This window comes from Onychostoma macrolepis, chromosome 17 (genome assembly GCF_012432095.1).
Source record: "Onychostoma macrolepis isolate SWU-2019 chromosome 17, ASM1243209v1, whole genome shotgun sequence".
Lineage (NCBI taxonomy): Eukaryota > Metazoa > Chordata > Actinopteri > Cypriniformes > Cyprinidae > Onychostoma > Onychostoma macrolepis.
In genome coordinates, this window is record NC_081171.1 from 14196668 (window position 1) to 14223530 (window position 26863).

The window sequence follows — 26863 nt, forward strand, 5'->3', positions numbered from 1 at the left end:
GTACATTTTCAGAAGTTAATGTGTGTGAGAGGACGTACATGCCCACACAAAACTTGCCACCACAATGCTAGTGTGTCACAGGTCAGGTAATTATTAGGATGTTGCTATGTGGTTGTTAGGGTCTTTTAGGTGGTTGCTAGGATTACTGGCCCAAATCAAATGAGCGAATCCGCAAGTCTATATGATGTTGTGCTCACTAGATAGCTCTTTAAAAATTAAAAGTAAAAAAATTAAATAATGAAATAAATTATTAAAAAGAAATATAATAATATATAAAATAAATAAAATATTATTTAAATATAAAAAATATATGTAAAAATAAAATAATAAAATACAAATATATAATATATTTACTACACAAAATGACTAAATAAAATATTAAATAATGCCATAATTGATATTATTAAAAATTAAAATGGAGATTATAAAAAAACCAAATATATATATATATATATATATATATATATATATATATATATATATAAATACAGAAATATATGCAATATAAAATTAAAAATAAACAAATAAATACATTTAATTAAAAAAAAAAATCAATCATGTTGAACTGGATTGAAATTAATTTCAATAAATATGGTTCACAAAAATAAGCTGATCTTTAGAAACTACGCTTCTTTGGATCACTTGGTTTGGATCTCAACTTTAAAGGCCCGCTTCACACCAAGAACGATAACTAAAAAGATAACTATATTAGCATTCACACCAGTGGATGATATTGTCTGTTTATTCTAAGCACACGCTCCTCTGCCGCTTTAAATGATCAAGCTGGTTATTGCAGGATTGATTCTGTCAATGTTTTTATTGTTCATCAGCTGGAAAAAAATCATTCTGAAAGTGATTCCAACAATATCGTTTCTCTTTGCCTTTATTGTTATAGCTGTGGTGTGGACTCTGCTATTCTTTATTATTTTTAGAACTTTATAAATTTTTGGATTTTTAAAACTATATCTTCGTCGTTGTCTTTGTAGATATCGTCCCACCAGGCCTACTGTATGTTTCTAACAAACAATATAAAGTTACATTGTGTTCACTAATCACACAGGGTTTCTGTTTTGCCCTTTGACATGCAGCTCGTATCAAACCATCATGACAGAAATAAAATATTGATTTGGCCCTTTGTAACTCAATTTGTTTCTCTGCAGGACTTTCTCTTCCTCCTGTTTCTCTGAGCAGGTGTGAACAGAGGTCCTCAGGTCCTCACTATAGCCACAGTTTCACTTATTGTTATCCTCACCTTACTTCTAGTCATCCATCTATCCACATTTCATCCCTCTTCCTTTATCCTGACATAATGCTATTTGACATCGATCTGCTGGATAGGACGGATGAATGGATAAACAGGTCAAAATGTTCATTTTACAATTCACAGTGAAAAGGATTAAATGGATGAGTGTGTGGACAGCGATATGGAAATCTCCATCATCTCATCCAATTAGAGCAAACACACAATCTGAATTTGACACCAACAGACGGTTTTCTGGCCATAAGGCTTTCATATGTAGTTCAGTCTGTCACTTTCTGAGTCCAAATACACCCAGACCCCAGAGACAGCAGTAAAGAGCTTCTAAAAACAGGGCTTCATGAGGAGAAACGGACACGTGCAAGCAGATGGCTGCTAACATGTCAGAAAGCCCCGACATGAAGTTTTCATGAGCCAACAGAAAACTTCAGTGCCGCAAAAATATCCATCTGGAAAGAGAGAGCGAGAGAAAGAGAGAAAGACAAAACAAAGGCGAGAGAGTGTCTGGAGGGGGATGGATTGGGCCTGGGGTCTTCGATACATAATGACTCCAAAATCAGATTGTCCAGGATCGTTTGATTCATTCCAGCACTTCCCAGCGTTCATTAACAACTATTGATGAAATCTGCTTCAGCTCTGGGGAAATAAAGTCATCCGGGAAGGCCAGGAGATCAGATAAAGCAGCAGTAATTTCACTCTATATTAATAAAACATTATGTGGAGGCATGCAGTTTTGCTTGTCTCTTCCGTTTAAGTCCGGAAATACACTATGCAAATGTTTAACCAATTTAAAAGAGATGATTCATACCAAACAATTACTGTAACCTTTTGTCATTACCATCAGTTAGGTTCAAGCTCTTTATGAACACCAAACGATAAATATTAAATCAAACTGTCTCATTTATTATCATTAAATCATTATTAAAGTTTAAAAAAATGCCACAAGCAGTAAAAGTCAACACAAATATGTGACAGTCATAAGGGTCATAATAGTTTTTCTGCTGTTCTTCAGAAAAATCTTCCAGCTCCTGCACAACTATTACAAAAGGTGGAAATATTTACTGATGCTCAAGAAGGCAACACAATGCATTCAGACAGTCGTGGATCATCCAGGAAACGACACGCAGTATTAAGATTCAAGGGTATGTAAACTTTTGAACGGGGTGATTTTTATAAATTCAGTTATTATTTTGTCTTGTGGAGAATATATAACCATCTGTTATGTGAAATAGCTTATTCAGGACAGTATTAAATAAACAATAACATGCAATTTTCAACATTTTGCATATTCTGCAAGGGACATGTAAATTTATGAGCACAACTGTATTTATGGCAGGAAATTTACAAAATATCTTCATGAAACATGATCTTTATTTAATATCCTAATGATTTTTTGCATAAAAGAAAAATCAATCATTTTGACCCATACAATGTATTGTTGGCTATTGTTATGAATATACCTGTGCAACTTATGACTGGTTTTGTGGTCCAGGGTCACATATATTTAAAAACCTGTATATATAATACACAACTTTTCTTATCTTAAAAAGGAACTGAATCACAATTAGCTATTTTGACTGTTTATTTTATTTTATTTTATTTTATAGGTTTAATAAAGCTACAGTCAAACCAAAAATTAGATATAACCAGATATAATTTTTGATATTTTTTCCTAGTGGGTGCAGGACACTATAGTTCATAAATATAAGTGAGGACAGCAAAATAAAGTGAACTGTGACATATTGTACCCCAAAATTCTTCATACAGTGAATTACCAGTAAAATTTGGGATCAAAAAATATTCAGACACTTTGACCTGACCATGTTTTGCTCAAGTGTTTTTTCTTTAATTTCTAATGTGAATTTTTTACACCACAGACTGAACAAAATTAAGTATTGCTTGGAAATTGGTTGACCTAAATTGGTATTATCGAATTGTGTACTTAAATTTAACAGCTGAATAATTTTTATTTGATTGTAATCCATTACATACCTTTCTATCAAAGTTATCTGACATGATCAAGATGAATTTGTTATGACACAGTTTAACTTGAGTTCTTGTCATATTTTATTACCATTTTCTAAACTATAGCGAATAAACTGTGATACAATGCGAGAAATTTTGAAAGTGTCTGAATAAATTTTGGTATGACTGTAAAAATAAAATTTTCCTGGTTGGGAAAACACTACACTACAGCCTGTTTTTATATTTCAGGCCTAAAGCACCAGAGTTAGAATCTGCCATTCTATTCAATTCAACACATTCCCTCTGAATTGGTAATTTGACTCCACTAGATGCGTGTGGCACATAAACAAGGCGCTATTAAAACAGACGCAGAGAACAAACTCACGTCTGGTGTCATTCATGAGCTGTGTGAGTCAGATGGTGATTCATGAAGCTGAAAGTGAGATACACATTGGAACATATTCACTCAATATCCTGCTGTTTCCATCAGATATGCCTTCTCTACTCCATACATCATCTGAAAAAGTAGGTCTGAAGGAAACAGTTTGTAAACACTTCCCACAGCTCAGACAGTGTTTTCCCTCATGATCACTAAACTATAGGTGAGATGATGAAGAGAACGGAGATCAGTGTAAAACCTGGTCTTGTTCTCACTGCATATACACTGAACAAAATTATAAACGCAACACTTTTGTTTTTGCCCCCATTTTTCATGAGCTGAACTCAAAGATCTAAGACTTTTTCTATGTACACAAAAGGCCTATTTCTCTCAAATATTGTTCACAAATCTGTCTAAATCTGTATTAGTGAGCACTTCTCCTTTGCCGAGATACTCCATCCACCTCACAGGTGTGGTATATCAAGATGCTGATTAGACAGCATGATTATTGCACAGGTGTGCCTTAGGCTGGCCACAATAAAAGGCCACTCTAATGTAGAACCTGGTCGAAAAGAACGCACACACATGAGCTAACTCAGAACATTCCAAGGAATTTATCTTCCATCATCAACTTGTAAAATGAACAAATGACCAACACAACGCCACAATTCTATGACTAGCGTCCGGCCATACTCTTCTTATCACCTCGAAAGACTCGTAAAACATGATAAGTTTGAGGATGAAATGACCGCGCTACATCTGCACGGAGTTAACAACAAAGAACTACTTCTTTGGAGAGGTTCCAGAACCAGAGCGTCCGTGATACTGCGACCCCGCTTACCATAAACTACCTTCTGATAAAAAAAAAAATGACTGACTTACAGCTTAGTCTGAGCTAAGAAGATCACCAAAGCCACACAACGTGATACTCCTCATGACCTCACGACCTCAGCTTTGGTCTCCCGCCTTCCAAAGGAATGGGCCTCTTTTCTCTTCTTCTCCAAAAAAGCACCCGAACTTTGCCAAAAGGACATTCAAGAAAAGACTGCTGCTATTAAAGCAATATACTCAAGAGACAATATATATATGAATGTGGTATTTTATGTTTTGTTTATCTTGCTGTGGTTATTAGAACTTAGGCTATTTTAATCTGTGACTTAACCCGTTTAGTAGGTAAAATTATAGGTATTCGATATGACAAATACCTCATGTTTGATATTGAATTAAACGTTATTTTGATTTCAATAAGGTGATAAGGATGAATGTTGACTTTTAGCATCATAAGGTATGATTATAACACTTTATAGAAATCTGCTAGGATATTTCCTCCATGTGACATATTTATTTGCAGATAAGGTATGCACGAAAAGAAGCCGTGCTGGGCGGGGCTCCGCCCTACAGAAACAATGTGATTGGACCAAACAGTGAATGGGATGGACTCAAATCAGTCCGATAAAAACAGACACCCAACTCTGCAAAGTGTTGGAAAACTGGTGGAAAACTGCAAGGAAACTTGGCTGCTTGGAAACTTTGGTCTCGCCTTACCCGCCTACAGACTTAACATCTAGTTTGATCATCTCAAAGGACATCTCAAAGGACACTCTGTCCACGTCTGACCAAAGTAACTTGCAAAGCCCGCCGTGTAAGAACTTCAAACTTGCCATTCACGCGCCGCCAGGAAGCCATCCAATCGTAGAGGAGATTCCCCGAGTGACGTCACGCGACAACGACACATCTGCAAAAGAAAGTCTGGGTTTCCCTCAAGAAGAACCGCCTTCAACTTCAACTCCAAGCAAGTAAACAAACAAACAAACCTCTAATTTGCTGAGTTGAATTGAATGAATCGTTAAAAGATAACGATAGTCGAGTCTTCTGTTTGTGACGCCTTCAGGTCGTCTTTATTCTCAGGAAAGAGAAAAGCTTTAAACTTTCTTCAAACTGCTTTCATCTTGCCATAACGTGTGTATGTGTGTGTATGTGTTTTGTATTGTATCCTAGAATAGTAAATAAACTCTCGATTCATTTTTTATGAATAGTCTGGTGCCGTGATTTTCAAATCTTAAATTATTTGCCATAGATCGTGTTACCTGTTGCTCATAAATTTCCCAACCAATTCTGTATTTATTATCGAATCCACGAGATAAACAGAATTGCTAAAATATACTGTATTAATACTCGCTGGTCGAGTCGTTAATAAGGTATAAATCATACATTTTGATTAATATCAATTAATCAGATTAAAATCGAATTTCTACGATTTGATTCCCTAAAAGCTAAAATTATAAATAAAGGCTAAAGCCTTACGCTAAAATGTGCAGTTTTACTGTTTTGGGGGGGTGCAACACATCTCCTTCGCATAGAGTTGATCAGGTTGTTGATTGTGGCCTGTGGAATGTTGGTCCACTCCTCTTCAATGGCTGAGCGAAGTTGCTGGATATTGGCAGGAACTGGAACACGCTGTCATACACGCCGATCCAGAGCATCCCAAACATGCTCAATGGGTGACATGTCCGGTGAGTATGCTGGCCATGCAAGAACTGGGATGTTTTCAGCTTTCAGGAATTGTGTACAGATCCTTGCAACATGGGGCCGTGCATTATCATGCTGCAACATGAGGCCGTGCATTATCATGCTGCAACATGAGGTGATGGTCGTGGATGAATGGCACAACAATGGGCCTCAGGATCTGGTCACGGTATCTCTGTGCATTCAAAATGCCATCAATAAAATGCACCTGTGTTCATTGTCCATAACATACGCCTGCCCATACCATAACCCCACCGCCACCATGGGCCACTCGATCCACAACGTTGACATCAGCAAACTGCTCACCCACACAACGCCATACACGCTGTCTGCCATCTGCCCTGTACAGTGAAAACTGGGATTCATCCGTGAAGAGAACACCTCTCCAAAGTGCCAGACGCCATCGAATAAGAGCATTTGCCCACTCAAGTCGGTTATGACGACAAACTGCAGTCAGGTCGAGACCCCGATGAGGACGACGAGCATGCAGATGAGCTTCCCTGAGACGGTTTCTGACAGTTTGTGCAGAAATTCTTTGGTTATGCAAACCGATTGTTGCAGCAGCTGTCTGGGTGGCTGGTCTCAGACGATCTTGGAGGTGAAGATGCTGGATGTGGAGGTCCTGGGCTGGTGTGGTTACACGTGGTCTGTGGTTGTGAGGCCGTTTGGATGTACTACCAAATTCTCTTAAACACCTTTGGAGATGGCTTATGGTAGAGAAATTAACATTCAATTCACGGGCAACAGCTCTGGTGGACATTCCTGCAGTCAGCATGCCAACTGTACGCTCCCTCAAAACTTGCGACATCTGTGGCATTGTGCTGTGTGATAAAACTGCACATTTTAGAGTGACCTTTTATTGTGGCCAGCCTAAGGCACACCTGTGCAATAATCATGCGGTCTACATTGTAAAAAAAAAAAAAAAAGTTGAGCCAACTTAAAATTTTAAGGCAACCAGCTTCAGCAGATTTTTGAATTTGCTCAACTTATTTTTGTGGGAGATTCTCAAATTTTGTTTGTATAAACTTAAAACGACAAGTTGAGAAAACTCAAAAATCTGCTTAAGCTGGTTGCCTTAAAATTTTAAGTTGGCTCAACTTTTTGTTTTTTACAGTGTAATCAGCATCTTGATATGCCACACCTGTGAGGTGGATGGATTATCTCGGCAAAGGAGAAGTGCTCACTAACACAGATTTAGACAGATTTGTGAACAATATTTCAGAGAAATAGGCCTTTTGTGTACATAGAAAAAGTCTTAGATCTTTGAGTTCAGCTCATGAAAAATGGGGGCAAAAACAAAAGTGTTGTGTTTATAATTTTGTTCAGTGTATGTGTGTGTGTGTGAGAGAGACCTAATGTTTCTACTTTGGTAGTAAAAAGGGAAGTAAAAGACCAGCTAATGGACCCCATGAGGAAAATGTGTCAATAAACATACTAAATAATGTTCTAATGAAAATCTAAAAATGGGTGAGAGCTGTTGGTTTCATAAGGGGTTTACATTTATCAAGAGAACTTATTTATCATTATTTTAAAAAGTGTAATATATTATCCAAGGAACAAAATAGTTTTAGAAGGATCATGAATTATTAATTATTAATTTTAGTGAGTCACACATGGCATTTCACAATCTAACCTTGGCTTGTCTGATAATGTCAAATTATCAGACATTTTAAGAGACTTGCTGTCCTTGACACAAAGTTCTCTCTATGATATAATTCCTGTTATTTGTTTTTCACAGCACATTTCTCATAATTCTGTTAAACTACTGAAGGATTTTAAGAATCTCTTTTTTTTAATGAGGCTTTTTTCTTCATCATGGCATCAGGACAGCTGTATAATCCTTTTTGACTTTATACCTCCCCAAAAATACCAAAATTAATTTCACTTTAGAAATTAAATGGCTATCAAACTAGCCAAAAAAAAAAAAGAGTAAGTTATGACATTTTAGCTTTCGAGTCAAGGTTAACAATAAAAAGTTAAAGAAATTTAAAAAATTTATTTAAAAAATTAATAATAATTAATGCACAGTTGAATTGTTCACAATAAGACCAAAAACGTGCATTAAGACAATACATTTTGATTCAATGCAAAATTAACTTTTTCATTAGATTTGGAAATAATAGCCTTGTGTTACTGACCCATAAAAATCAATAGATCCATTGAGAGCGATCAGATAGCTATAGGCAGGAGTCAGCAAAACAGTATAGAGTGTGTGTGTTGATGCTAGACTAAATGAATAGTGTTTTATAGCAACCCATAAACCTTTCAACCGCCGTAAACCCAATCCATGATAGTGACCGTACTAAATCACACACATGCACACACAGCAATACTCACACATCCACGCACGTGTGTGCAGACACATGCACACACACAGCAATCTCCAGATTTAACTACAGCCAAGAGCAACATCTCAATCTCCCTCCCTCTCTCTCTCTCTCTGTTGTTCTCAATCTCGTTCGCTCCCTGCAGGACATTTGCACTGTAACCAGAGACTTTGCTTTCCTGCAGTATGGGGTACTGTCTCCACGTGGTATGTTGCATCCGGTGGTTCTGAGCCATTAAACACAGAGATGAGCATGTGAGTGGGGTTTCGAAGTATATCAGTGTATGTGAGTGTGTTGCGGCTATGCTGAGTGTGTTTGCGCTCCATCGGGTCCAGAGGAGCTGAGCTCTGTCTCTCCGTGTGGGATTGAAGCCAGACAGGGTCTTACAGCAGGTCCTGCTAAAGTCTCCGGCATACGTCTGTTTCCTTACTGCTCTCATTTATCACACTCTAAACTCCATCACCTTCAACACCACTCAGATACACACACTGGTGCTTAACCTTTCCGGCTGTCAGAGCTTCAGCAGCTGTCTGCAGCGCAGATCTGCTGATATACACAAAACATGCACGGTTACACAGGAAGCAGAAGATAGTGTCACTCTATCCGCGCGACGATGGGTTATGAAAATTAACTGACAACCATTGGCGTAATGAAGTAGATGCTTACAAAAACCATCAGGAAATATAGTTTGTGAAGTCATTAAAGCTACTTTCGTAAAAAAATTATAAATTAATATGGAAACTCCTTCAAATTGTTTAAAACACTTTCAGAATTTTTCTGTAATGATATTTAATCTTTTTTTGGTAGTGGTGGTTAATACTGTTGTAAATAACTACTGCAAATGCAACATTATATATATTAAACAATCTACCATTCAAAAGTTTGGAGTTAGTAAAAGTAGTTTTTAAACTTTTATTCCAAAAGGATGCATTAAAATGATCAAAAGTAACAGGAAACTCATTAATACGGTTACAAAAACTTTGTATTTCAGTGTAAACTTTATATTCATCAAAGAACACTGAAAAAAGTATCATGGTTTCCACCAAAAAATAGTAAGCAGCCAAAACGTTTTCGACATTCATATTAATAAATGTTTTTGAGCAGCAAATCAGCATATGAAAATGATTTCTGAAGGATCATGTGACACTGAAGACTGGAGTAATGACTGCTGAAAATTCAGCTTCGCCATCACAAGAATAAAGTATTTATACAAATATATTCAAACAGAAAACAGTTATTTTAAATCGTAATACTATTTCACAATATTAAATGTTTTTACTGTATTTTTGAACAAATAAATGCAGCCTTGGAGCAGCATTCAAAAATTAAAAAAACCTTATTGACCCCAAACATTTTAGCAGTATTTCAGTAATTATTATTATTATTTAATTAGATTTGGGCCTTTTGCACATTGCACTATAGATTTATTAAAGTAAGGCAATAACTCAGTAGTAATGTGTGTATTCTACTAAGTTTAAAGAGTGTGATGAAAAAAACAGACATAAAAATATCAGAAAATCTAAAACACTGCTGTTTCCAGACTGGTGTTGGTTGCCTAGGAGACCATTCCAGACTACTGAAGTTGAAATGCTGCATATCTTCATCAAGCTTTCAAGCTTTAGTGTAAAATCCAATCGTCTAGGAGGAAGCCTGCATGTACGAGCCTGTTCTACATCGTCTCGTGAGACATCAAGGCGCTAAACTCCATCAGAGCAGCCGAACACTCAATTCTATACGTTTGAGGCAAGATGTTTGTGATGTTAAACAGAAAGCATGGATCTCGTTATGCTGCTGTAATGTGCTTGTAGATGGGTGTAAGTGAGTCTTATACCATTGTGCCAATCGTTTCAGGGCTTAAATCAATTATAGTGACTGCAGTGCAGCTCTGACCCCTGCTGGTACAGAGATGTACTGCAGGTGATGATTGAATCGCTTCAAAATCGGTCCAGTCCAGCTCTATAAAGTCTTTTTGAGGTTTGACAGAACATAGAAGTGTGTGTTTATTTACCTCCACATCCCAGTGAAGCTGTAAATGATGCTGACACAGCGTGGTAACTTTGGCGGCTCCAGTCCATCCAATCTGACAAGCAGAGACACCCCTCCAAACAAGACCAGATACTTTATGTAAAAAAACTGGACCAATGCAAGAGCCAAACCACCTGCAGGTGAAAAAGAGAGAGTGGTTAGATGACATTAAAAAGTAAAACGGCCAAGTGTTTGATCTCACATAGACATTTGCCCTTTAAACATCTGAAATGACAGAGCTGTTTGACCACATCAGGTGCCACAGTTTTGGCCATGCAATGTAAGTGAGTCTCATTTCGTCCCTTCATCCCATTCTGGCTGAGAAGAACCACAGATTTGATGATTTATATCAGATTTCAGTTTTATTCCGAACTGTTTCATAATTTAGTTTGATCATCCTCATCCTCTCTAGTCATCTCTCCCTCTTCGCTTCTCTCTTTCTGTGTGTCAGTGGAAACTGAGAACAGCATCTGTCTTTCCCATATCCCACTGGTACAGGGCTAAAAGCCTGTAAAAAATAGGACAGAATTTCTGTGAGCCCTTTCTGTACAAAGCAGGTACAAAGTGGTGATAATGACTTTATGTTCTTGCTGTATACTCTCTACTCCACTCTCTCTTGCAGCACAAAATCAGCATCTTCCAAAGATCAATAGACAGCAAGTGTGGAAGTTAAGATGATGCACACGGCTAAAACTGTGTGTGCGTGTGTGTTTTCGTTGTGAACATCTGTGCAAGATAATAATTTAATAAACACTTTAGCACCCAAAATAACACCAGTTATACCATGACAGACTGTATCCATTCTGAAAGACATCATTTGGATAAAAACTACTCACTGAGTACAAATATTCATACATCCCTGCTTCACATTATGCAAACAGCAGTGTGTCAAAAAAGTAAGATGTTAAAAACTCATGATACAGCAGATCTCATATCATGTACTGCATGAAATTCTGGACACTTATCCTATAAGACTGGGAGGCAAGGATCCATTGGATATGAAAAGGGTTGTTATTAGAATGTAAGCACTGCATGTACCAAGAAAGTTGTTACTTAGGGATCACATCCAAAATAAAAGTTAGTTTTTACATAATATGTATGTGCAATGTATATATACACATACACACATATATAGGTGCATCTCAATAAATTAGAATGTCGTGGAAAAGTTCATTTATTTCAGTAATTCAACTCAAATTGTGAAACTCGTGTATTAAATTCAATGCACACAGACTGAAGTAGTTTAAGTCTTTGGTTCTTTTAATTGTGATGATTTTGGCTCACATTTAACAAAACCCCTCAACAAATTAGAATACGTCATAAACATTTTTAGTGAATTGTTGGCCTTCTGGAAAGTATGTTAATTTACTGTATATGTACTCAATACTTGGTAAGGGCCCCTTTTGCTTTAATTACTGCCTCAATTCGGCGTGGCGTGGAGGTGATCAGTTTGTGGCACTGCTGAGGTGGTATGGAAGCCCAGGTTTCTTTGACAGTGGCCTTCAGCTCATCTGCATTTTTTGGTCTCTTGTTCCTCATTTTCCTCTTGACAATACCCCATAGATTCTCTATGGGGTTCAGGTCTGGTGAGTTTGCTGGCCAATCAAGAACACCAACACCATGGTCATTTAACCACCTTTTGGTGCTTTTGGCAGTGTGGGCAGGTGTCAAATGCTGCTGGAAAATGAAATCAGCATCTTTAAAAAGCTTGTCAGCAGAAGGAAGCATGAAGTGCTCCAAAATTTCTTTGTAAACGGGTGCAGTGACTTTGGTTTTCAAAAAACACAATGGACCAACACCAGCAGATGACATTACACCCCAAATCATCACAGACTGTGGAAACTTAACACTGGACTTCAAGCAACTTGGGCTATGAGCTTCTCCACCCTTCCTCCAGACTCTAGGACCTTGGTTTCCAAATGAAATACAAAACTTGCTCTCATCTGAAAAGAGGACTTTGGACCACTGGGCAACAGTCCAGTTCTTCTTCTCCTTAGCCCAGGTAAGATGCCTCTGACGTTGACTGTGGTTCAGGAGTGGCTTAACAAGAGGAATACGACAACTGAAGCCAAATTCCTTGACACGTCTGTGTGTGGTGGCTCTTGATGCCTTGACCCCAGCCTCAGTCTATGCCTTGTGAAGTTCACCCACATTCTTGAATCGATTTTGCTTGACAATCCTCATAAGGCTGCGGTTCTCTCGGTTGGTTGTGCATCTTTTTCTTCCACACTTTTTCCTTCCACTCAACTTTCTGTTAACATGCTTGGATACAGCACTCTGTGAACAGCCAGCTTCTTTGGCAATGAATGTTTGCGGCTTACCCTCCTTGTGAAGGGTGTCAATGATTGTCTTCTGGACAACTATCAGGTCAGCAGTCTTCCCCATGATTGTGTAGCCTAGTGAACCAAACTGAGAGACCATTTTGAAGGCTCAGAAAACCTTTGCAGGTGTTTTGAGTTGATTAGCTGATTGGCATGTCACCATATTCTAATTTATTGAGATAGTGAATTGGTGGGTTTTTGTTAAATGTGAGCCAAAATCATCACAATTAAAAGAACCAAAGACTTAAACTACTTCAGTCTGTATGCATTGAATTTATTTAATACACGAGTTTCACAATTTGAGTTGAATTACTGAAATAAACGAACTTTTCCACGACATTCTAAATTATGGTCTGGAGTCCGGACTTTGACCCAGCCAGTCCAAAACATTAACTTTGTTCTTCTTTAACCATTCTTTGGTAGAATGACTTGTGTGCTTGGGGTTGTTGTCTTGCTGCATAACCCACATTCTCTTGAGACTCTGTTCTTAAACAGATGTCCTGATGTTTTCCTTTAGAACTTGCTGGCATAATTCAGAATTCATTGTTCCATCAATGATGGCAGGCTGTCCTGGCCAAGATGCAGCAAAACAGGCCCAAGCCACGACACTACCACCACGTTTCACAAATGGGATAAGAATCTTAAACTGGAATGCAGTGTGTTCTTTTCTCCGAACATAATAGCTTCTCATTTAAACCAATAAGTTCTATTTTGGTTTCATCCATCCATCCACCATCTTTGTTGGTCGACCACTTCTCGGGAAGGTAACAGTGGTCTTGAATTTCCTCCATGTGTACACAATCTGTCTGACTGTGGATTTGTGGAGTCCAAACTCTTTAGAGACGGTTTTGTAACCTTTTCTTGCCTGATTAGCAACATCAACTCTGAGGTCCTCAGTGATCTCCTTTGTTCGTGACATGATTCACTTCCACAAACATGATCAGACTTTGATAGATCCCTGTTCTTTGAATAAAACAGGTCACGCACTGACATTTGATAGTCATTGCACGGACTGAAAACACCTCTGCACAGATGGACTCTAATTTCACCTTTAAATTAACTGCTAATCCAAGAGATTTACATACTTTTGCCACTCACAGATATGCAATATTGGATCATTTTCCTGAATAAATAAATGACAAAGAAAATATTTTTGTCTCATTTCTTAAATATATACATGTATGTGTGTGTATTTATATATACATATAAATATTCACAGTACACACACACACACTGTAGTAATGGACTGCTGAAACTGCTGAAAATTCAGCTTTGTTATCACAGATATAAATTACATTATTTTTAAGTATAATAATACTTCACAATTGCAGTTTATACTGTATTTTTCATCAAATATATGCAACCAAAGAGACTTCTTTCAAAACATCACTAAAAAATCTTACCAACCCCAAGCTTTTGAATGGTATCGTATTTATTTAACACCCAAGTAGGCTGTCTTTGTGGTTGTTGTGAGCACATCATAGGTCAAAAAAACTTCAAATGGACAATGCCAACATGGCAGATGTAGTATGTCTGGAAATGCATGCATACACACTTGCATCCCTACAGTTTGTTGAGACATTCTTCATCAAATTCAATATATACTATGAAAGTTCATGAATTCATATGCAGCCAGAAACTTACCCAACGCCCAGGGTGGCAGCATCTCCAGGTAGGTTTCATTGCTCTGGATGGCGTGCATGTACATGAAGTGGATCATGAATTCGGCTAAACACCACCAGACACACACACGCAGTATTCCACTCAACACATACACCACAGAGACTTTACACACTGGCTTCTCTATCTGCAGAGACGGAGAAAGACATTAGTACATCTGGATAAAGCACAGACCCTGCAGCCTTTTATGAATCTCATTTTCTTCTACCTGTTCACTGAAGTCTCTGTAGGTCACAATGGGTCCGTTGTAAAACAGGGGGTGATAGAAACAGTAGGCAGTGAGCTTGCAGAACTGAAAAATCAGAGTCTTCTGTCCTTTTTCCTCTAGATGGTAGCAGTGGTTTGGTCCTCCTGCCTGCAGGGGGCGCCAGCACAGCTCCAGACTAAAGCTAATGCAGCGCAAGATACAAACAGCAGTACTAAAGAGCAAGAGATAGTACTGGTCTTCAGAAGTGTACCAACCACGCTAGAAACAAATAAAAACAGAGGGAAAAACAATTAAATTAACAAACTAATCAGGAAATCACACATCAGTGGCTGTAAATCTAAATTGGATCATAAGACATGAAATAAAAGTATAAATAGCAGCAGCAGGAATACCTCTTTTTAATTTCATTATTATTGACATTTTATTATTATTACATCAGACACAATCTTGTCAGAACTGGTGAAGCAGGACCACAATCTACAAAATTCATAGAAAAAGAAAATCACAGGCAGAAGGCACAACTGTGCCTTCGACTTTGAAGCCTGACAACAAAAACAGAAAAAAAGAGTGGTCTCATGTATTCAGATGCCATTCCCTCAACAACTTCCTGCCAAAACCCCCAAATAAAATTAAATTTACTATATTCAGGATTACAACTTATTTTATGGGGTCTGTGGGCTTCTGTACGTTACAAAACAGTCATTATTTTTCCAATTTTTATGGAAAATGCCATCGGTGAGACAGCAAGGACACACTTCAGCTGTAAAACTGCTGCATGTATTTTTTTATTTTTTTTTACACTATATTATAGGCATACTTTTCAAGCTTGTTAGAAATAAAACGATGCACATATTCTTCAAAATGAAGCCTAGTTGGACTCATTTAAAATATTTATAAATACTGTAACAGTACATAAACAATACTAAAATATCACTTGAATCAACTGAGAAATATTTGACTCAAAAGAACAATTCATTCAAGTCAGGAATGGCTGATCCCTCATTAATGTGGAGTATGACAAACGAGTCAAATGGCAGTTTTATGATTCTTTTACAGTGGTTTTGCATACTTTTTGCTTAAAAGCTTAAAAGATACAGTTTTCACCCCCTGGCTCTTAATGCATGGTTTTTCCTTCTCGAGCATCAGTGAGCGTTTGAACCTTCTGTGATAGTTGCATATGAGTCCCTCAGTTGCCCTAAAAAAACATATGGATCTCAAAATCATACACTCATTGTTGGAAAGGGTTCAAATACACAAAAATGCTGGAAAACCAAAGAATTTGTGGGACCTGAAGGATTTTTCTGAAGAACAGCAGGCAGTTTAATTGTTCAGGACAAACAAGGGACTCGTGAACAACTATCACTAAACAAACAAACAAACAAACAAACAAACAAACAAACAAACACACACAGACACACACACACACACACACACAACAGCTGTGGATCATTCAGGTAACAACACAGTATTAAGAATCAAGGGGATATAAACTTTTGAACAGGGTCATTTTTATAAATTCAACTATTATTTTCTCTTGTGGACCATATGTAAACATCTTTTATGTGAAATATCTTATTCAGGTCAGTATTAAATAAACTATAAACATACATTTTGTATGATCCCTATTTTATTTTGGTAAAATAATTAACATTTTGTAGATTTTGAAAGGGGAATGTAAACTTTTGACCTCAACTGTAGTTTGATATATTGCATCCAATACAATGTCACTCTGAGATTTTAAAGTGTGACTTAAGGATCCAAACGTGTCTAATTATTCCTTTGTACGTCATAAAGAGGGCAATAACAGCTCCATAGCAATATTAGACTGACTAATGTTTACTATGCTACTGTGTAAGGGATGAACAACCGCTGTAAACCACAGCTTTCCAGAATACTCTACCTCAGACCAGCATCCACTGATCCTCTGTGGCGAAACTAAACTAATATGATCTACTGGGCATGCTCAGAAGATGACAGCTGGCATCCAGCCAGGAGACACAGCAGCAGCCACTTTCAAAAACTCATTATCGCCACTCAAAAATAAAGCTATAACCACCTCTAAATTACACTAAATGACAGGGCAGCGTTCTGAAATTAGTCGCTGGCTGATGCCGTTTTTCTTTGTATGTCATTATGGCGATCTCTGCGGTGGCTGCATGGGTATTGCTGTCTTCCTGAGGGTTTTTCACAGCTCATAAGTAACTGAGGTAAACAGAGATGTACTGAAAAAAGAGATCATTAAAAGCGAATAAAGATCACAATAGATTAAATTACAGCTGATTGTTCTTCAGATGGGTATGTTAATGATTGCTTCTTGAGTAATAAATAATAATTAAATGAAGGTTTAATTAAGAGGGGAAGCTTTGGGCCCGTGTCACAATTAATCAAGGAGAAACTCAAGGCAAGGAGGGAACTCAGATCAATATTCCCTCTGTCTCTTTCCTCCTCTCCATTGGCACGAGCTTGTTGTTCTCGTTGCTTTCCCCTTCAGTTAGATATCTAATGACAGCTGTCAATCAATCATTCACTGTGTCAAGTGACTAAGCAGATAAAGAAACAAACAAAAACAAGACCTTCAGGGAGTCAGCTGGCTCTTTTTGTTGTGCTGTTATAACATCTATTGTGTGAGGAAAAAGGAAATACACAAGCACTGTTGTGCATGCAAACGTTTGACTTTGAAGGTTTGCTTGAGAGACTGTTAGAGAGTGTACGCTACTGTGTTTGTGTGAACAGAATGGTGACATTTAATGCAGGCTTGTTTCAGTCTCATCTCCATTCTCTCTGCGGAGCTCTGCAGATGTGCTCTGAGAGCCCTGGAGACAGCACAGACTCTGCTGGACCTGATCCTGAACCAGACAAATCCCTCACTCTCTCCATCACACATCACCCCATCAATACAGATAGTTTGAAAGAGATACAAGTAGTTCAACCAAATACAATAATTCTGTAATCATTTATTATCGTTATAAAGGTCCAAATCTGCATGACTTACTTTTTTTGTGGAACACAAAAGGAGAAATTTTGAAGACTGTGCTTGTCACTCTTTTACATGCAATTACAATAAACGTGAACTTAAGTTTTAAATGTTCAACGAAGGGCACAAAAGCACCATAGAACTGCACCGTGTGATTCATGTTATATATTTCAAGTAGTCTGAAGCCATACAACAGATTTGTGTGAGAAATAGACCAAAACTGAAATCATTCTCTCTAGTGCCCACCCCGCCAGGGAGACGTGTCTCTGGGACTGGCGTCACTCGAAAAAGCCCCCGGAGCTTAGCTTTCACCGTTACCGACAACTGGACCAAGGGGCGTCAGGGTACTGCCCACCCCGCCAGGGAGACGTGTCTCTGGGCCTGGCGTCCCTAGGTCATAATCTTCACCTCCAGGGAGATTGTAATTTAAGGAATGAATTTGTTCATGAACCATTTAGAATGGTTTTTACAACCAAATCAACCTGTTTTATAATTATGAACTAAAACTGAAAACTACTAAAAATTGTTTTTGTTATTTGAAATAACAAATATTAGATGAAAAACTTGAAATATTTTAATAACATAAAATTTAAACTATAACTAAAACTTAAACTACCGCTAAGTGTGGCGCACTACGGAGCCCTTTAAAGGACATTGTGGTGGGAAAAATTCGGGGTGGGAGGAAAAAATATTTTTCAAATGTTTTGAGTTCCCTCGCGAAACTTTTGCGTTCTCTACTTTACGGCTTGCAGTGGTTCACAATGGAGCAGTTCATAGAATTTTATTTTGAACTTGGACTCAATAAAGTAATACAGTCAGTGCTTATTTCGAGGCACGGTTTTGGGACATTCTAAAACGCTTAATGTGGCTTAATGTTTTAAAACAGTGACATTCGAGGACTAAATTCGATAATAATAAATCCTGATAAAAATTATTAGGCTAACATTAATAACCTTATTAATAATATTACTATTAATAAAAGTTTTGTGAGGAACGCAAAAGTTTTGTGAGGAACGCAAAAGTTTTGTGAGGAACGCAAAAGTTTTGTGAGGAACGCAAAAGTTTTGTGAGGAACGCAAAAGTTTTGTGAGGAACGCAAAAGTTTTGTGAGGAACGCAAAAGTTTTGTGAGGAACGCAAAAGTTTTGTGAGGAACGCAAAAGTTTTGTGAGGAACGCAAAAGTTTTGTGAGGAACGCAAAAGTTTTGTGAGGAACGCAAAAGTTTTGTGAGGAACGCAAAAGTTTTGTGAGGAACGCAAAAGTTTTGTGAGGAACGCAAAAGTTTTGTGAGGAACGCAAAAGTTTTGTGAGGAACGCAAAAGTTTTGTGAGGAACGCAAAAGTTTTGTGAGGAACGCAAAAGTTTTGTGAGGAACGCAAAAGTTTTGTGAGGAACGCAAAAGTTTTGTGAGGAACGCAAAAGTTTTGTGAGGAACGCAAAAGTTTTGTGAGGAACGCAAAAGTTTTGTGAGGAACGCAAAAGTTTTGTGAGGAACGCAAAAGTTTTGTGAGGAACGCAAAAGTTTTGTGAGGAACGCAAAAGTTTTGTGAGGAACGCAAAAGTTTTGTGAGGAACGCAAAAGTTTTGTGAGGAACGCATAAAGTTTTGTGAGGAACGCATAAAGTTTTGTGAGGAACGCATAAAGTTTTGTGAGGAACGCATAAAGTTTTGTGAGGAACGCATAAAGTTTTGTGAGGAACGCATAAAGTTTTGTGAGGAACGCATAAAGTTTTGTGAGGAACGCATAAAGTTTTGTGAGGAACGCATAAAGTTTTGTGAGGAACGCATAAAGTTTTGTGAGGAACGCATAAAGTTTTGTGAGGAACGCATAAAGTTTTGTGAGGAACGCATAAAGTTTTGTGAGGAACGCATAAAGTTTTGTGAGGAACGCATAAAGTTTTGTGAGGAACGCATAAAGTTTTGTGAGGAACGCATAAAGTTTTGTGAGGAACGCATAAAGTTTTGTGAGGAACGCATAAAGTTTTGTGAGGAACGCATAAAGTTTTGTGAGGAACGCATAAAGTTTTGTGAGGAACGCATAAAGTTTTGTGAGGAACGCATAAAGTTTTGTGAGGAACGCATAAAGTTTTGTGAGGAACGCATAAAGTTTTGTGAGGAACGCATAAAGTTTTGTGAGGAACGCATAAAGTTTTGTGAGGAACGCATAAAGTTTTGTGAGGAACGCATAAAGTTTTGTGAGGAACGCATAAAGTTTTGTGAGGAACGCATAAAGTTTTGTGAGGAACGCATAAAGTTTTGTGAGGAACGCATAAAGTTTTGTGAGGAACGCATAAAGTTTTGTGAGGAACGCATAAAGTTTTGTGAGGAACGCATAAAGTTTTGTGAGGAACGCATAAAGTTTTGTGAGGAACGCATAAAGTTTTGTGAGGAACGCATAAAGTTTTGTGAGGAACGCATAAAGTTTTGTGAGGAACGCATAAAGTTTTGTGAGGAACGCATAAAGTTTTGTGAGGAACGCATAAAGTTTTGTGAGGAACGCATAAAGTTTTGTGAGGAACGCATAAAGTTTTGTGAGGAACGCATAAAGTTTTGTGAGGAACGCATAAAGTTTTGTGAGGAACGCATAAAGTTTTGTGAGGAACGCATAAAGTTTTGTGAGGAACGCATAAAGTTTTGTGAGGAACGCATAAAGTTTTGTGAGGAACGCATAAAGTTTTGTGAGGAACGCATAAAGTTTTGTGAGGAACGCATAAAGTTTTGTGAGGAACGCATAAAGTTTTGTGAGGAACGCATAAAGTTTTGTGAGGAACGCATAAAGTTTTGTGAGGAACGCATAAAGTTTTGTGAGGAACGCATAAAGTTTTGTGAGGAACGCATAAAGTTTTGTGAGGAACGCATAAAGTTTTGTGAGGAACGCATAAAGTTTTGTGAGGAACGCATAAAGTTTTGTGAGGAACGCATAAAGTTTTGTGAGGAACGCATAAAGTTTTGTGAGGAACGCATAAAGTTTTGTGAGGAACGCATAAAGTTTTGTGAGGAACGCATAAAGTTTTGTGAGGAACGCATAAAGTTTTGTGAGGAACGCATAAAGTTTTGTGAGGAACGCATAAAGTTTTGTGAGGAACGCATAAAGTTTTGTGAGGAACGCATAAAGTTTTGTGAGGAGCATAAAAGTTTTGTGAGGAACGCATAAAGTTTTGTGAGGAACGCATAAAGTTTTGTGAGGAACGCATAAAGTTTTGTGAGGAACGCATAAAGTTTTGTGAGGAACGCATAAAGTTTTGTGAGGAACGCATAAAGTTTTGTGAGGAGCATAAAAGTTTTGTGAGGAACGCATAAAGTTTTGTGAGGAGCATAAAAGTTTTGTGAGGAACGCATAAAGTTTTGTGAGGAACGCATAAAGTTTTGTGAGGAACGCATAAAGTTTTGTGAGGAACGCATAAAGTTTTGTGAGGAGCATAAAAGTTTTGTGAGGAACGCATAAAGTTTTGTGAGGAGCATAAAAGTTTTGTGAGGAACGCATAAAGTTTTGTGAGGAACGCATAAAGTTTTGTGAGGAACGCATAAAGTTTTGTGAGGAACGCATAAAGTTTTGTGAGGAACGCATAAAGTTTTGTGAGGAACGCATAAAGTTTTGTGAGGAACGCATAAAGTTTTGTGAGGAACGCATAAAGTTTTGTGAGGAGCATAAAAGTTTTGTGAGGAACGCATAAAGTTTTGTGAGGAACGCATAAAGTTTTGTGAGGAACGCATAAAGTTTTGTGAGGAACGCATAAAGTTTTGTGAGGAACGCATAAAGTTTTGTGAGGAACGCATAAAGTTTTGTGAGGAACGCATAAAGTTTTGTGAGGAACGCATAAAGTTTTGTGAGGAACGCATAAAGTTTTGTGAGGAACGCATAAAGTTTTGTGAGGAACGCATAAAGTTTTGTGAGGAACGCATAAAGTTTTGTGAGGAACGCATAAAGTTTTGTGAGGAACGCATAAAGTTTTGTGAGGAACGCATAAAGTTTTGTGAGGAACGCATAAAGTTTTGTGAGGAACGCATAAAGTTTTGTGAGGAACGCATAAAGTTTTGTGAGGAACGCATAAAGTTTTGTGAGGAACGCATAAAGTTTTGTGAGGAACGCATAAAGTTTTGTGAGGAACGCATAAAGTTTTGTGAGGAACGCATAAAGTTTTGTGAGGAACGCATAAAGTTTTGTGAGGAACGCATAAAGTTTTGTGAGGAGCATAAAAGTTTTGTGAGGAACGCATAAAGTTTTGTGAGGAACGCATAAAGTTTTGTGAGGAACGCATAAAGTTTTGTGAGGAACGCATAAAGTTTTGTGAGGAACGCATAAAGTTTTGTGAGGAACGCATAAAGTTTTGTGAGGAACGCATAAAGTTTTGTGAGGAGCATAAAAGTTTTGTGAGGAGCATAAAAGTTTTGTGAGGAGCATAAAAGTTTTGTGAGGAGCATAAAAGTTTTGTGAGGAGCATAAAAGTTTTGTGAGGAGCATAAAAGTTTTGTGAGGAGCATAAAAGTTTTGTGAGGAGCATAAAAGTTTTGTGAGGAGCATAAAAGTTTTGCGAGAGAATGCAAAACATTTGAAAAATATTTTTTCCTCCCACCCTGAAATTTTCCACTCACCCCGAATTTTTCCCACCACAATGTCCTTTAAGGGGCTCCGTAGCGCACCAACACTACTGAATGCAACCTGATATTAAGCAATTTACTAAAAAGTTTTGATTCAAAAGTACAATTTGTTCAAGTCAGGCAATGCTATTTCCCTAATGAATATTGAGTACAGCGCACAAGTCATATGGTCACTTTTATGACAGTTTCATGATACTATTATGTAGTTTTGCATCCTTTTTTTGAAACCTGAAAGATCTAGCCATCGTTCTTGATTGTTTCATGGAAAAAAAGCAACCAGTACATCATTAAAATACCTCCTTTTGTGTTCCAAGAAAGAGAAAAAAAGCCATAACGACTTGGAACTACATGAGAGTGAGTAAATGAGGACAGTCTTTCATTTTTGGGTGAACAAACCCTTTAAATTGGACACTTTTTAGCAGCTTTAGGGGAGGAGAAAATTTGGTGCCTCACATACATGGTTTACAGTTATTACCAACACACATACATATTCACACACCTGTAAATCTTGGAGGGCAGTGACATTGAGTGTGGAGAGCAGCAGGAGGGAGCAAAACCATGAGAGGATAGGGCTACGTAGCTGAGCAACCACCAATGAGATGCTCAGATGCAGCATCAAGAGAGTCAAGCCCCGCACTCCGAGAAGCCAACCAGCTGAGAGGAAGCCATACATCGTTAAGACGGCCAGTCGAAACTGTAACACAGTCGTACAAGGAAAATGATGAAACATGCAAACATTAGATTCATTCATTTGTTCAGAATTAAATTTACCTGAGGCAAAAAATAATCTGCCAATCTGGACAGCACAGCGTGGCCAATCAAAGACCACAAAAGAGATTGCCACGCCCACTCATTCCAAAAACTCCACTCAAAATCAGTAGGGTCCTAAAACAGACAGACAGAAAAACACACATATACAAATTCATACGCACATAAAGGGTGTCTGTTTTGCATGTCTGTATAAAAGGAACATGATGATTGAGCGGGAAACAGGAAATTGGGCTTGGTGGGGCGCATCAGCCAAATGTGTCACCCTGATTAAAGGCACTAATATAATTACCATGTGTTCTCTCACCTTCTTGAATCCCCATATAAGGAATCCTCTCTCCAGCTGCACCTCTCTGTCCAGGCTGACCTCATGCTCTGTCAGTCACACACAGGAAACACATTTCTCACACACACACTATACAGGAGATATACAAAGTCCACATAGAACTATTTTGACCATCTAGAATCAGAATTGTGTTTGTGTTTATTCAACATTCACTTCATTCTCCACTCTTATAATATGGACACTATAGGATGTGAAAGTTTCAACTTTTGTAAAGAGATTTTCTCACCCCCATGGCATTCCAAACTTGTATTGTTTTCAAGGGAAATTTAGCAGAACCTCCACGTTGTTATTACAAGAAAAGTGAACATGACAGCCTCTGGTCCATATCCATTTTTAATGTCAGAGTGAAAACAGCTCTAACATTCTGCTAAACTTCTCCTTGGTTTTCCACAGAAGTAAGTCATACAGGTTTGAAAGAACATGAACCATCCCTTCAAATCAACTTCAAGGCACGTGTTACGAAATAGATTCTGTAGTTGGAAGTTTTAGATGAAGGATACGATCTCTTGCATATTCTCTGCACACATGCATTAACTCTCTTCTTTCTTCCCCTGCAATGCAGTGTCAGTTTGGTATTGTTTTCTCCACCCTGCCCCCCTCTCTCTCCCTACATCTCTTTCTTCATCCAGTTTCTCAGGACGGACCTCTCATCACCCCGACAGACGGTTTTCCTGCAGGGTGCACTGGCAAGCAAGGATCTATCCACACTATCATAAACACGCACACTTTTTCTGGAAATGAAAGTGTACATGGAAACAGAAGTAAGACCACAGTGCCATCTGGTGGTGGCACGGTCTTGGAACACACAGATTGCAAAAAGTCTTCTAATGGGCATGTTTGCTGTGATATATATCTAAAGTGACACTGACCAGGAGTCATATTTTGTATATTGATTCACTTCAAAGGTAATGTGATTAGTGGTGTTTAAAGTTTCTTCAACATAAAAAAGTCAGACCTAACTAAGCGATAAGACAAAATGCAATATTTAAGATAAAAATAAACCATGTAGAACCTGTGAATAAAGCTTAAGAGCACTTGACCGTCTGATTTCCTTCAATTTATTATTCACAAATGTATGAAGTATATGTTTTGCTTAACATCTTAAGTATACAGTTCAGCGCTGTTTGTCTGATGGCTAAAATATTTAGGTTTAAATGTATCAGCAATTTCACCCACTGTTATTATTTATGCAGTGTTTTCTCTGTGCATGAGGAGAGAGAAGCTTTATTTTTGCACTTTTTTGACTAGCATGTTTTGGTTGAAAGAGATAAAATGGGTGCTGTGCGGTGTCTTTTGCTGACCTGAGATCCCATCGTCCCTCAAAATGACAGCACAACCTTTTCAGAGCCCTTAGAGTCAGCAGTTAACACGACAGGAACGAGCACCCCACACACACACAACAGCAGCCTATTTCAAACGGACACGTTATAAAGAAAAAAAAATGCCGTAAAATGCAGCAAAAATGATTATTTTTGTAATTAATTTTGGAAAATTTCATCCAAATAAATGATTCAAAAGGTATATTCATTTAATAACAATACATATGTTTTGTTTATGTCTAGCTGACAAATTTGTAGGGTGGTTGTTGTCTAATGCTTATGCAATATCCGTCTTGTTCTGTTGCAATTTTGTTTGGCTTTTTCTTTTAAGTATATATTAGGTTTGGGATTTGAATCTGTTTTCCTTTGACAATTAAACATTGTGCAATTGAACCATTGCTGAGATCTACGATTTCTGAGATCCTTTCTTTGTAAGCTGGAGAATCGCATTTTGTTCTGGGCAGATGGCAGCTCACCTTTAGAAAACCTGTGCAACTGGTAGAAAGAATAGAGATGGGAGGAGAAGGAGAGAATCCAGTATGTCGTCATCTCCCATCGAGGTAGAGATACCAGCTCCCATTGTGGAGTCATGAAAGCTGGACCTGCAGGTTAAGAAGATACACACTAACTGGTTAGTTTTCAAACCTGCAATGGGTCAGTTGTCACCACATTTGGAGCCTTCCTGTTCTGCACTTGATTTCCAAAATTAAGCAGCATAAACTGTACTAAAAGTAAGCTTAAACTGTATTTTAGAGGATATTACAAAAGCTGATAACAATCAAGCATAATCAAACTTCCAGATTATTAACACATCAAAGATATCATTCTCTGTAATACGAATAAAACACAATAAATACGTTATATGAATTACTTTATCACCATTTCACAACGCATTCAACAAAATACTTTATCAATTATATAATTTATCAATTTATATATATATATTATGTATCAAGGAAATATGAAGAGCTTGTGGTCTGTTTTCATGGCAATCAATTTCAATAGTTCAATCAGGATGTGAAGATTTTTTTATTTGCTCAAATAATCATTCACACCTTTAAACACATGAAATGATTTTTTACACAAGCTTCCTCATTGCATTATCATATTGCAACAATTCCCGCACTATAATATGTGCATATTTGTTTCAGTTACTCACACAAACCAACAGAAAAACTCTCGTGCCAGCCTAAACACTGCCGCGAAGCTCCGCCCTATGCTTCCTAGATTTGCCACGCCCCTACAACCTGATTGGCTAACCCGACCACTACGTGCTAGCACAGTATTTTAACCCTATGAGTGCCTTAATTACTGTTGGCAGGCATTTTACTGCAAATTACTGTAAGGTGTAGCTTTATAATTGATCACAAATACCTTCACTTCTCCTTATTTTGGCTTTAATGAACAATGCCTCAGTACAATGCAGTGTATAACTCGTTCAGAAAAGTTTATCTTAGGTTAGGAACAAATATAAACAAAAGGCCCACAGTATGTTTTCATTATAATTATTTACCGGTGAAAAGGGGAAACCAATAAATAACACACATTCATCACTTTCTCTCAGTTCAACTTTGACACAGGGCAGCACATTCTGCTGAGAGGCCCAAAAAGGACAGAGACTTCCTGAAGGTGTGTGTAGGGAATTAAAGTCTATGGTGCAATGCAGTTTATTGCCACACAGAAAGAGAAAGAGAGAGAGAGAGAGAGAGAGAGGGGGCAGTACATTAGACTACATACTATAGCCTAGTAATTTATAGTAAATACTTAAATGTTTTTGAACCATACTATAAAGTACTTGATAATATAACAACTACAATAATAAAAACTAATTACTTTACCCTACTTTACCCAAGTTCTCTACAACTATAGGGTATATTATACTAAAATACACTACAGTTTACTGTAGTAAAAACTAAAGTAGGCTGTACTGCAGTATTTATTACGGTTTATCAGTTCACTATAGTTAACACTACCTTATACTGTAGCCTTCATTAACAAATTGTTGTAAATACTATAATATATACAGTTTAATACACATTATAGTATTTACTGTATAAATTACTTCATGTGGATCTATCTATCTATCTATCTATCTAGAACTGCCCCTCCTCCACTAGGGGGCAGCAATAGTTCGGGGTAGTTGAGAACAACATTTCTGTTGCATTCGT

The 26863-nt window shown here is 37.7% G+C and overlaps 1 protein-coding gene across 4 annotated transcripts in view; it reads right to left on the reverse strand.

Moving 5' to 3' along the window:
• hhat (hedgehog acyltransferase) overlaps positions 1–25960 on the reverse strand; it is a 47352-nt gene extending 21392 nt beyond the window's left edge. For all 4 annotated transcript variants that reach the window (XR_009266726.1, XR_009266725.1, XM_058749424.1 and 1 more), the window contains exons 1-8: positions 25855–25960; positions 25172–25297; positions 23338–23405; positions 23034–23147; positions 22762–22956; positions 14690–14947; positions 14446–14608; positions 10464–10614 (exon numbers count right to left, since the gene is read on the reverse strand). Coding sequence is in view for 2 of the 4 variants with exons in the window: in XM_058749424.1 (XP_058605407.1) it covers positions 10464–10614; positions 14446–14608; positions 14690–14947; positions 22762–22956; positions 23034–23147; positions 23338–23405; positions 25172–25286 (1064 nt within the window). In the remaining 2 variants the exon portion in view is untranslated. The remainder of the gene's footprint in view (positions 1–10463; positions 10615–14445; positions 14609–14689; positions 14948–22761; positions 22957–23033; positions 23148–23337; positions 23406–25171; positions 25298–25854) is intronic.
• Positions 25961–26863: the final 903 nt, after the last annotated feature.